This window comes from Salvelinus sp. IW2-2015, unplaced genomic scaffold (assembly GCF_002910315.2).
Source record: "Salvelinus sp. IW2-2015 unplaced genomic scaffold, ASM291031v2 Un_scaffold4173, whole genome shotgun sequence".
NCBI lineage: Eukaryota > Metazoa > Chordata > Actinopteri > Salmoniformes > Salmonidae > Salvelinus > Salvelinus sp. IW2-2015.
In genome coordinates, this window is record NW_019945444.1 from 7,002 (window position 1) to 19,282 (window position 12,281).

General features: G+C 38.5%; 1 protein-coding gene across 2 annotated transcripts; it reads left to right on the top strand.

Moving 5' to 3' along the window:
- The first annotated feature begins 1,214 nt into the window (after window positions 1-1,214).
- LOC112076976 (uncharacterized) lies at window positions 1,215-6,387 on the top strand. Of its 2 annotated transcripts, none has more exons than XM_024143595.2 (13): window positions 1,215-1,373; window positions 1,657-1,769; window positions 2,105-2,242; window positions 2,376-2,448; window positions 2,578-2,631; window positions 2,806-2,859; window positions 3,475-3,559; window positions 3,848-3,937; window positions 4,961-5,014; window positions 5,117-5,209; window positions 5,335-5,463; window positions 5,617-5,782; window positions 5,899-6,387. In XM_024143595.2, exons 1-13 carry the CDS (start codon window positions 1,286-1,288, stop codon window positions 5,983-5,985), a joined length of 1,224 nt encoding a protein of 407 aa, XP_023999363.1. In that variant the 5' UTR covers window positions 1,215-1,285; the 3' UTR covers window positions 5,986-6,387. The 2 variants fall into 2 exon arrangements, with proteins under 2 accessions (XP_023999363.1, XP_023999364.1); XM_024143596.2 differs by having other exon boundaries at window positions 2,379-2,448.
- The last annotated feature ends 5,894 nt before the right edge of the window (window positions 6,388-12,281 follow it).

Genomic DNA, 12,281 nt, shown 5'->3' on the forward strand with positions numbered 1-12,281 from the left:
AAATACCACACCTTTAGACAGTAATTGTGTAGCTATGTTGATATTTGTGTTCACCATTTCATTAGAATGTTTATTACAGTCAAAGTGTCTGTCAGGTCAAATGACTTAGGCGAATGACATACCCACATACATTGAGACCTTATAACCTTAGTGTCAGAAAAGGTTCATTTTCTTCACATTTTGATTATGGTAATTTGACGTACTTGTAATGTATTTGATATGTCATGTCTGTGGGTTGGTCTCATATATATATATGAATGGCTTTCGCCTGATGCTTTTTATGGTTAGTTACCGTTCATACTTATTTTGTTTTATTTCCTTATTACATTTTCATTACCATTTTATAGTACTATGCATTTTGATTGTTGGATTGATATGATCTGCTCATACATTGCAATAAAAGGGAGTGAGTTAAGACTATTGTTTAATGAACGACTCAGGTCTGATGGATACAATTGTCCCTCATACTCTCATGTATTATTTGTAACAAACTTTCTGCATGTATCAGTATGAGGAAACCTCCACATTATTGTCATATCTACTTTTTAGCCTGCAAGTTTAGGAAGGCTATTTTGCAGAGTTTTGTGTTTGGTCACAACTTGTTTTATTTAATACATTAACATTTAGTCATTTAGCAGATTATCCTTGCTCAAGTGTACATCGCCAGATTTTTCACCTAGTCTGCTCAGGGATTCGAACCAGATACTTTTTGGTTACCGGTCCATCGCTTCTTAGTATTATAATATGCGTTTAATTCCTTTCATCATTAAAATATTCCTTTCCAGTTTGTGGTCGTGTCTTCTTCAAATGAGACACCGGAGGAGAGGAAAAGATCAAACTCTGATTTATTTAGTCTTCTGTCACTCTTGTTTTCAGTTTTTCAAGTTTATGCAGACACACACACACACACATATACATACATTCAGGCACTCACACATACACATACACACACGCACACAAGTCCAGGCTCATGATCTTTCAGGTAAAATGTGTATGATTTGTGTGATGTCTGTAACTCAACAGTAATGTATTCTCTGAACTGCCTAAGTGTTCTATTGTCATGAAGCTTCAGGTAACATTTGATATAGATGTCTTGTCTATACATCCCAGTCACATGGCAAGAATGTCCTCTGGTTTTAGACTTACAGTATTATATTACAGTACATAAGAGACAGGGGTTGGAGGTCGTTCTAATACCATACCTCCTCCTCCTCCGCTTATATAAACAACCAGGAAATGCCTTTACTTTCTTTTCGATTTCACTGAGCGTGGAGGTGGATGTGTCATGTCAGAACTGAAAATGTTTTTGTTTGAAGTGGGTTTTTTTGTTGCTGTTTTGCAAGTCTATCCAACCTACGCTGTCGAGAATCAAGGTAAAATACCAAATTATTGTAGAATTAATTTCAACGCTTCCCTATTTCTCCCTGAAGACGGATACTTCTGCTAAATAAACTGCGTCAGGGCTCAGAAGTCAGACCTGTTTGAGCGCTAGTCCGCTTCTTACACAAACTTGATCTATTCTTATTTATTGGATCGAGATCTCAAACCTAGTCTCTATCTATATTCCATTTTGTTTCTGTCTAAAGGAATTTGGAAGTGACTTTAGTAATAATGCACAGAAAGTTGTCCTAAATAAAACTTCCTTGACATCCTTAGCATGTACTTCGGTGGAAATTGATTGTGGAAATTTGAAGACCAGGGATGGTAGATACATGTATCTATTCAGCATTCCAGGTGTATCTGACATTGCGGTGTACAACAATATAGGGGTAAGTTAATCTGTGTTTTAGTTACGCTATACAGGAAGTAACTACTGCAGGAGAGCAGTAGATGCAATCCCCACACAGAATTACTTGACTTCAAAAAATACCACTACATTCAGTACATGCAGTGCGTTCGGAAAGTATTTAGACCCCTTGACTTTTTCATTGTGTGTAGATTGATGAGGGGAAAAAAATCAATTTTAGAATAAGGCTGTAATGTAACAAAATGTGGGAAAAGTGAAGGGGTCTGAATACTTTCCGAATGCACTGTATATTCCATACTGATCATTTGACTTGCCTTTTTCCAACTTTAAATAGTTTTTTGTCTTTCTTTCCAAAAGAATGCCATTGCCAACCGTGGAGGGAACAAGCCAATGGAATTTGATAAGAATGAGGTGGTAACGATGAACAACAGTTCAATCACCCTCTATAAATGCCAAAATCTGACAATGAACTTCATTTACAGTGACGCTACACAGGTGAGCTCTGTAATTTCACATTATTTAGAGGTTGATTATAACATCTTACACATTTGTCTTTTTATTTATGGGTTTAATCCCGTATTGTTAGGATGCAACTGATGAAACAATACCCCTCCCCATTCCCTCTTAGCAGAAGGCTGGAACTGAGTCTAATGGCGAAGAACCCTCAGTTAAGGAGAGATGTTCCCATTACATTGTCACAGGTAGATAGTTGACATTCCTCTTTTCCATCAATTTCAAGTATCTTTCAAGGGCACATATAGAAAAGCACTAAATCATATTCATTAATTTTGAATTCTGTACACCTTTGAACCTCTGTCTGGCCTTTGTAGAGATGAGGAATGAGGTTGTGACAACAGTACCTTTGAATTCAACCATCATCCCAGGTGAGTAGCAATGTCAATCCCTTGAGAATTAGTTTTTTAATGTTTTATTTTCTGGAAGCCTGCCTGGAAATTAAACTAAGGGAAAGACTACATAACACATTATTCTGTGTTGTTCAGTATTTTGATTGATTATGTCATGGAAATGACTTTATTCTCTCTAATCATCCATTATAGATGAAGACAATCCTGATGCAAACCGTGGTGACACTAGTTTGACCTGGAAAAATGGTGAGTGTTTACCCAAATCTATCACCTCATTCCTCTGTATGAGCAAATGACAAGTAAATCTGAACAGAGTACCAAGCTCCCCATTAGACTGGAGGTAGGACACCTGCAGAAAAGAAGGCTGATATGGAGGATGTAATTCAGGGAGAAGTGGAGAAAAGTCCCCCTAATGAGCCATTCAGACAAAAATCATTGATGAATTGTGAAACATGAATGAATGAAATCATCTAGGTGTGAGTAGTTTATATTACCGGTTTCAGAGAAGGACATYCTGTGTATGTGAGTATAACCTCTGTCACTGACATGGCTTTTCAAGAGAATGTGCAATCTGCAGATAATCTCACCTTAATGCAAACTCTTGATACATGTCACAAACAAAACCCTCCTTCAAGACAGAAACTCAGTTCCCTTAATCCAGTGATTAGAAAACATCGTACCGTGAACCTTTTTCAAACCTGATTTGATCTGGAAAATCATTGATGAGTGTTTAAGCAAATCTATCACCACAGCTTCCTCTGTATAAGCAAATGAAACAAAACAATACTACCAATATCTATTTTAAAACCTTTTCATTTGTGTGAATATGTCAACATCTGATGACTACATTTTGTTTTTCAGTTGGTGTTGTTGCTTTCGTGCTGGTCATTGCTGGTTTGCTCTTGGTGTTTTTTTGTGTGTACAAACCTTGGAGAGACAAACAGCAGTGAGTATCCTATATAACTGTTTTTATAACAGCTTTATAACTGTTTTTGTCTTTAAGTCAATTAGAATTGTTGCAGAGGGTTTATGTTAGTTATGAGACTAGTTCTCTCTGTCTTACTACTAGGGTTTAAAGTCAGACCAATGGGGTCCTAGCAGGTCACAAACAGCATGAGAACAGCCTGGAACTTGCAGGCCACTTACAAACTATAGACTTGTCGGCCATTCAAGTTACTGTTGTTTATCAAACATTATCCTTAATTTCTCATTAATGTAATAATCTCATCTTTAGCAACCAAGGCCACAGAGAAGTGGAAGCGGGTCAGGGCATTCCAGAACCAAACTCCATTCCTCTGATGCAGAATGAGCGACGTGATGCCAGGTAAACCTTTCCACATTACTTTGATGATCTGTAATCAACCACTGAATAATAGTCTCACTGTCTTCAGCTGTTGCTATGGGTCATATTAGTTTCTGTCTCTATAGAACAGGGCTCTCCAACCCTGTTTCTGGAGAACTACTGTCCTGTAGGTTTCCACTCCAACCCTAATCTAGCACACCTGATTCTAATAATTATCTCAGGGACGGGAAACTGGCGGCCTGCGGACCCCCGTTTTACTGTTGACAGCTAGAATAGTAGAATACACAAGGTGCAATTTAAAAATGTGGTTGTTCATCAGCAGTTTTCCTCTTGTCATGTCAGTCACTGACAGTCGCTCAATTGGCCCATGTCAGCTAACCATTTTTTAGATAAGTACATTTATTTAACCAGCTACCTAAACTTGTAGTAATCATCATCAAATTGATGAATGGGTTGGCCCCATTGACTTTGTAAGTCACTCTCTCTTAGATATCATATTGACATGCAAACATTAATTACAGTAAATTAGCTGTAAAACTGCTGTTTTTTGACCACGAATGGGAAAATGAATAGAATAGCATGAAATGACTACTTAGGGCCGGCACTGACTGCATGTGTGGGTATGAATGTGGGTACACAGACCCACTAGCCACTGCAACCCCTCATAATGAGTTCGGATTTTTGTGGCCCCCATCAAAGTTTCCCATCCCTGCAAACTGCATCAGGTTAGTTACAACTGGGATTGGAGAGAGATCCTACAGGAGGGTAGCTCTCCAGGAACAGGGTTGGAAAGCCCTGATATAGAATGTGAAGGAAGAATTACTCAATAGATCCGCATGGCATTTCTAAATACCAGTAATGTCTATTGGCAAGCAACAACTTTCAGCAAAGACCCTGCCTTTAGAGCCCTGCCCAGGCAAGACATAACATATTCAAGCCAGAAGGGGAACTGGTGTATTTTTGACTGTGGTGTAATGTATCGTAGATGATTCCACTTGTACCTGTGGGTATCTGACTGAACCTTTGGTACATGTTTTATCACAGAGACATCAGAAAGCCTGATGACGGTGAGACTGTTGAAGCTGTGGTTGTTCCCAGGTTAGTTAGAATACCTCTATTACATCTTTATAGTCTACTCTGTCCTGGATCAGTTTGCCTTGCTAATCCTTTCAGTCATGCTCATCATAATCTCACTTTCAGTGACCAAGGAGGTGAGCCAGGACAGGAGAGCAGGCAGCCCATGGACAATGAAGAGACAGGCGCTGACAACCCTCTGCTGAATGGAGATGCCAGGTAAACTGTACCACATGACTAATCACCTGTCAGTCCTCTGTAATGTAGACTATGGAAATGGAGAACATTTGTATCCTTCCCAGTCGAGATCCTTAAAATCTTATCCATGTAATAATCACCCTTAGGAGCCCAAGAGAGGAAGGCGTGCTAGAAGGGCAGGACAGGAAGCCAGCAGACAGTGGGGGAACAGACCCTGAATCCTGTCAGAAGACGCATGCTGAACCCCCTCTAGTGAATGGACACCATGATGTCAGGTAAACTTGACTACATATTGATACATCCACAACTCATCGGGTATAATGTCACCAACCCCATTTTCCCACGGTTCATGTTAGCCTCTGTCTCTATAGGGGACAGTATTATGGTGGATCATGAATGTGAATGTTGATGTCTTATTWCTCCAACAGGGTTAACGATGAGACTAAGGAAGTGACTTCTGGTGCACAGAGTCCAGGACCTCCTCAGATGAATGGAGGACCTCCMATGTCTAACAGAGCTGCWGAGGAGACCACTGCTCTATTGGACAAACAGGCCWTGGACAAGGACCAAGTCACCAAACCTCCTGAGTTAATAGTAAGTACTGTTAATGTCCTCTGACAACTGGTGAACTGTTTGGCTTGGTATCTAAAATGACGGGGCTCGTTGTCTTTTAGCTCCAACATATTTGTAACTCTTGTGTTTTTCCCAAGGACAAAGGAACAAATGACATGGAGTCAAGAAGAGAACTAACAAACGGTGGACGTTTGTATAACAAAAGAGAACCTAACACCATATGATAAGATACAGTAATACTTTATATAATATACATATTATAAGATACACATATGTGACTTGCTTCATCATAATCAGTCATGTCAACCCCAAGGCACATTCTGAAAAGTGTCTTTTACTGATTTTCTATAATCTAAGCAGTTTATTAAGTTAATTCTCTATGTGACAGCTGTAACCTGGATAAGTTAGGACATGTGTTCTAGTGATATCAGTTGAAATTCCAAAACGGCCCAAGACTTTTAGAAAATAATAATTTAAATATGTTATCTAAATGTTTAATTACTATTATCTGAAAATGAGTGTGCGACATATGACTGATTATGATACAACAAGTCACATATTAGCTATACAACATTATATATGAAATGATATGAAATAAGATCATACACTACTATTGTATACTATACATGCAAGCAATTATATATATAACATACACATGAAAAGATGCTTAAAACGTTAACCTCTCTAGTATAGACATATCCAAGGTCATGAGGTCTCAATGTCTTGTGGACATGTCAAATAGCTAAACATTGACTAGGCATTATTTAGAGTAGGCCTCATTATCACAGGGCCCAGTCTAAGAAGCTCTATTTTACTGAAGGAAGTATTCATTATTTCTGAATTGAGAGTTAGCATGTCAGTTAAAATAACTTGCATAATTTGTCCCATTTAACACACACCTGTAATCCTACTTTCAGTAAAGAAAGTTAATGTTCCATTTTAGCATCTAGAAGATACTACGACAGACTTTATTTAAACCACTGCTTTCATAGGAAATCATGATTGGTCAGTTAAAACAGGTAACACTTCATATGGATGTTCTCTTTATAATGCATTAAAGGAGCATTAATAACACCTTCTATTCATAATGCATCAGGATGCACAACATAGGTGCTAATAACTGCACATGAACATCTATAACTGCATAAAGCATTATCACCAGGATGTGTAATGCCTTATGAAGCAAAGTATTACTATGCCAGATGCCATATTTGACCATATACTACATTCGGCTCACACATCACATACACACACGCACACAAGTCCAGGCTCATGATCTTTCAGGTAAATGTGTATGTTTGTGTGATGTCTGTAACTCAACAGTATGTATTCTCTGAACTGGCTAAGTGTTCTATTGTCATGAGGCTTCAGGTAACATTTGATATAGATGTCTTGTCTATACATCGCCGGTCACATGGCAGAATGTCCTCTGGTTTTAGACTTACAGTATTATTTACATACATAAGAGACAGGGGTTGGAGGTCGTTCTAATACCAATACTCCTCCTCCTCGCTTATATAACAACCAGAATGCTTTATTTCTTTTCGATTTCACTGAGCGTGGAGGTGGATGTGTTCATGTCAAGACTGAAAATGTTTTTGTTTGAAGTGGGTTTTTTGTTGGCTGTTTTGCAGTCTATCCACTACGCTGTCGAAATCAAGTAAAATACAAATTATTGTAGAATTAATTTCAACGCTTCCCTATTTCTCTGAAGACGCACTTCTGGCTAAATACTGCGTCAGGGTCAGAAGTCAGACCTGTTGAGCGCTATCCGCTTCTTACAACAAACTTGATCTATTCTTATTTATTGATCGAGATCTCAAACCTAGTCTCTATCTATATTCATTTTGTTTCTGTCTAAAGGATTTGGAAGTGACTTAGTATAATCACAGAAAGTTGTCCTAAATAAAACTACCTTGATCCTTAGCATGTACTTGGGGATTAGTTGTGGAAATTTGAACGAACAGGATGGTAGATACATGTTCTATTCAGCATTCCAGGTGTATCTGACATTGCGGTGTACAACAATATAGGGGTATTATCTGTGTTTTAGTTAGCGCTATCACAGGAATAACTACTGCAGGAGAGATAGATGCAATCCCACACAGAATTACTTGACTTCAAAAATATCACTACATTCAGTACATGCAGTGCGTTTCGGAAAGTATTTAGACCCTTGACTTTTTCATTGGTGTAGATTGATGAGGGGAAAAAATCATTTTAGATAAGGCTGTAATGTACAAAATGTGGGAAAGTGAAGGGGTCTGAATACTTTCGCCATTGCACTGTATATTCCATACTGATCATTTGACTTGCCTTTTTCCAACTTTAATAGTTTTTTGTCTTCTTTCCAAAGATGCCATTGCAACCGTGGAGGGCACAAGCCAATGGAATTTGATAAGAATGAGTGGTAACGATGAACAACAGTTCAATCACCCTCTATAATGCCAAATTGACATGACTTCATTTACAGTGACGCTACAAGGTGGCTCTGTAATTTACATTATTTAGAGGTTGATTATAACATCTTCACATTTGTCTTTTTATTTATGGGTTTTAATCCGCTATTGTTAGGATGCAACTGATGAAACAATACCCTCCCATTCCCTCTTAGCAGAAGGCTGGAATGAGTCTAATGGCGAGAACCCTCAGTTAAGGAGAGATGTTCCATTACATTGTCACAGTAGATAGTTGACATCCTCTTTTCCATCATTCAAGTATCTTTCAAGGCACTATAGAAAAGCACTAAATCATATTCATTAATTTTGAATTCTGTACACTTTGAACCTCTGTCTGGCCTTTGTAGAGATGAGGATGAGGTTGTGACAACAGTACTTTAATTCAACCATCATCCAGGTGAGTAGCAATGTCAATCCTTGAGAATTAGTTTTTTAATGTTTTATTTTCTGGAAGCCTGCCTGGAAATTAAACTAAGGGAAAGACTACATAACACATTATTCTGTGTTGTTCAGTATTTGATTGATTATGTCATGAAATGACTTTATTCTCTCTAATCATCCATTATAGATGAAGACATCCTGATGCAAACCGTGGTGACACTAGTTTGACCTGGAAAAATGGTGATGTTTACCAAATCTATCACTCATTCCTCGTATGAGAATGACAGTAAATCTGAACAGAGTACAAGCCCCATTAGACTGGAGTAGGAACCCTGCGAAAAGAAGGCTGATATGGAGATGTAATTAGGAGAAGTGGAGAAAAGTCCCCCTAATGAGCCATTCAGACAAAAATCATTGATGAATTGTGAAACATGAATGATGAAATCATCTAGGTGTGAGTAGTTTATATTACCGGTTTCACAGAGAAGGACATCCTGTGTATGTGAGTATAACCTCTGTCACTGACATGGCTTTCAGAAGAATGTGCTGCAGATAATCTCACCTTAATGCAAACTCTTGATACATGTCACAAACAAACCCTCCTTCAAGACAGAAACTCAGTTCCTTAATCCAGTGATTGAAAACATCGTACGTGAACCTTTTAAACCTGATTGATCTGGAAAATCATTGATGAGTGTTTAAGCAAATCTATCACACAGCTTCTCTGTATTAAGCAAATGAAACAAAACAATACTACCAATATATTTTAAAACCTTTCATTGTGTGAATATGTCAACATCTGATGACTACATTTGTTTTTCAGTTGGTGTTGTTGCTTTCGTGCTGTCATTGCTGTTGTCTTGGTGTTTTTTTGTGTGTACAAACTTGGAGAAGAAAACAGCAGTGGTATCCTATTATAACTGTTTTTATAACAGCTTTATAACTGTTTTTGTCTTAAGTCAATTAGAATTGTTGCAGAGGTTTATGTTAGTTATGAGATAGTTCTCTCTGTCTTACTACTAGGGTTTAAGTCAGACCAATGGGTCCTAGCAGGTCACAACAGCATGAGAAAGCCTGGAACTTGCAGGCCACTTACAAACTCTAGACTTGTCGGCCATTCAAGTTACTGTTGTTTATCAACATTATCTTAATTTCTCATTAATGTAATATCTTATCTTTAGCAACCAAGGCACAGAGAAGTGGAAGCGGGTCAGGGCATTCCAGAACCAAACTCCATTCCTCTGATGCAGAATGAGCGACGTGATGCCAGGTAAACCTTTCACATTACTTTGATGATCTGTAATCAACCACTGAATAATAGTCTCACTGTCTTCAGCTGTTGCTATGGTCATATAGTTTCTGTCTCTATAGAACAGGGCTCTCCAACCCTGTTTCTGGAGAACTACTGTCCTGTAGTTTCCACTCAACCCTAATCTAGCACACCTGATTCTAATAATTATCTCAGGGAGGAACTGGCGGCCTGCGGACCCCGTTTACTGTTGACAGCTAGAATAGTAGAATACACAAGGTGCAATTAAAAATGTGGTTGTTCATCAGCAGTTTCCTCTGTCATGTCAGTCACTGACAGTCGCTCAATTGCCCATGTCAGCTAACATTTTTTAGATAAGTACATTTTATCACCAGCTACCTAAACTTGTGTAATCATCATCAATTTGATGATGGTTGGCCCCATTGACTTTGTAAGTCACTTCTCTTAGATATCATATTGACATGCAAACATTAATTCCAGTAAATTAGCTGTAAAACTGCTGTTTTTTTGCACGATGGGAAACTATGCATTTTGACTGTTGGATTGATATGATCTGCTCATACATTGCAATACAAGGAAGTGAGTTAAGACTATTGTTTAATGAACGACTCAGGTCTGATGGATACAATTGTCCCTCATACTCTCTTGTATTATTTGTAACAAACTTTTTGCATGTATTTGTATGAACAAACCTCCAAATTATTGTCATATCTACTTTTTAGGAAGGCTGTTCTGCAGTTTTGTGTATGGTCACAACTTGTTTTATTTAATACATTAATATTTTAGTAATTTAGCAGATGCTCTTATGCAGAGTGACTTACAGGAGCAATTCAAGTTTAGTGCCTTGCTCAAGGAAACCTCGACAGACCTAGTCGGCTCGGGGATTCAAACCAGTGACTTTTCAGTTACTGGTACAACGCTTATTAATATTATAATGAGTTGCTTTCCTTCTATCATTAAAACATTCCTTTCTAGCTTGTGGTCGTGTTTTCTTCAAATGAGACACTGGTGGAAAGGGAAAGATCAAACTCTGATTTATTTAGTCTTGTGTCACTCGTTTTCAGTTTTTCAAGTTTATGCAGACACACACACACACATGCAGGCACAAACACACACACGTGCCACGCTAATGCTCCTGGTTTCTACAGTAGCTGCTGATGTGATCATGTACACAGACTGTATGTCTGTCTTTGTGGGATGTCTGATGTGTTCACCAGTAACATACAGGAGCCAATGATGGTATGGCACGGTATGGTACAGTATGGTATGGATGATGAGTTTCTGATGTTTTCCTATTTCATCCCACTCTGAAATGTACCACGTGATTGTAATAATGATATTCTCTTCACACTCTCCACACACTGAGGGTCAGATGTCACAGTCAACCTAGAGTGTTCATCATCTTTATAAACATTTTAAAAACGCTAACTGCTTGTGATCACTTTACCCGCTGAATCATTCGAACAGTTATCTACCATGAGGTAAAGCTATCTACCATGAGGTAAAGCTATCTACCATGAGGTAAAGTTATCTACCATGAGCACAAGTATCTCATAAGTTATCTACCAATGATAAATTATCTACCATGAGTAAGTTATCTACCAAAGGTAAAAGTTATCTACCAAGAGGAAAGTTATCTACCAAGATGAAAGTTACTACCAAGGTAAAGTTAATCTACCAAGATGGTAAAGTTATCACCATGAGTAAAATATCTACCCAGAGTAAACTTATCTACCATGAGGTAAAGTTATCTACCATGAGGTAAAGTTATCTACCATGAGGTAAAGTTATCTACCATGAGGTAAAGTTATCTACCATGAGGGAAAGTTATCTACCATGAGGTAAAGTTATCTATCATTTGGTAAAGTTATCTACCATGAGGTAAAGTTATCTAACATGAGGTAAATGGGGCAGCAGGTAGCCTAGTGGAGCGTTGGGCCAGTAACCGAAAGGTTGCTGGATCAAATCCCCGAGCTGACAAGGGAAAAATCTGTCGTTCTGCCCCTGAGCAAGGCAGTTAACCCTCTGTTCTCCGGGCGCGGAAGACATGGATGTCGATTATGACAGCCCCCCCGCAACTCTCTGATTCAGAGCGGTTGGGTTAAATGCGGAATACACATTTCAGTTGAAGGTGTACAGTTGTACAACTGACTAGGTATCCCCCTTTTCCCTACAGTTCAACAAACCATGTTYTTCATTCCTACAGTACAACGACAGCCCCTTCTAGTGGTCAGAAGTGTTGTGTGCAGGACTCTTGAGTTTTTACTAACCTTGTGACCTTCTAGACAGGTCATGTGGGCAGGAGACAGGTAATATGGACCTAGTAATGAGTTCTGCACCATAGACACATCGCAGTGCACCACCTACAGTGCAATAAAGCATAACACTATTATCAGACTGCCCCACCAGT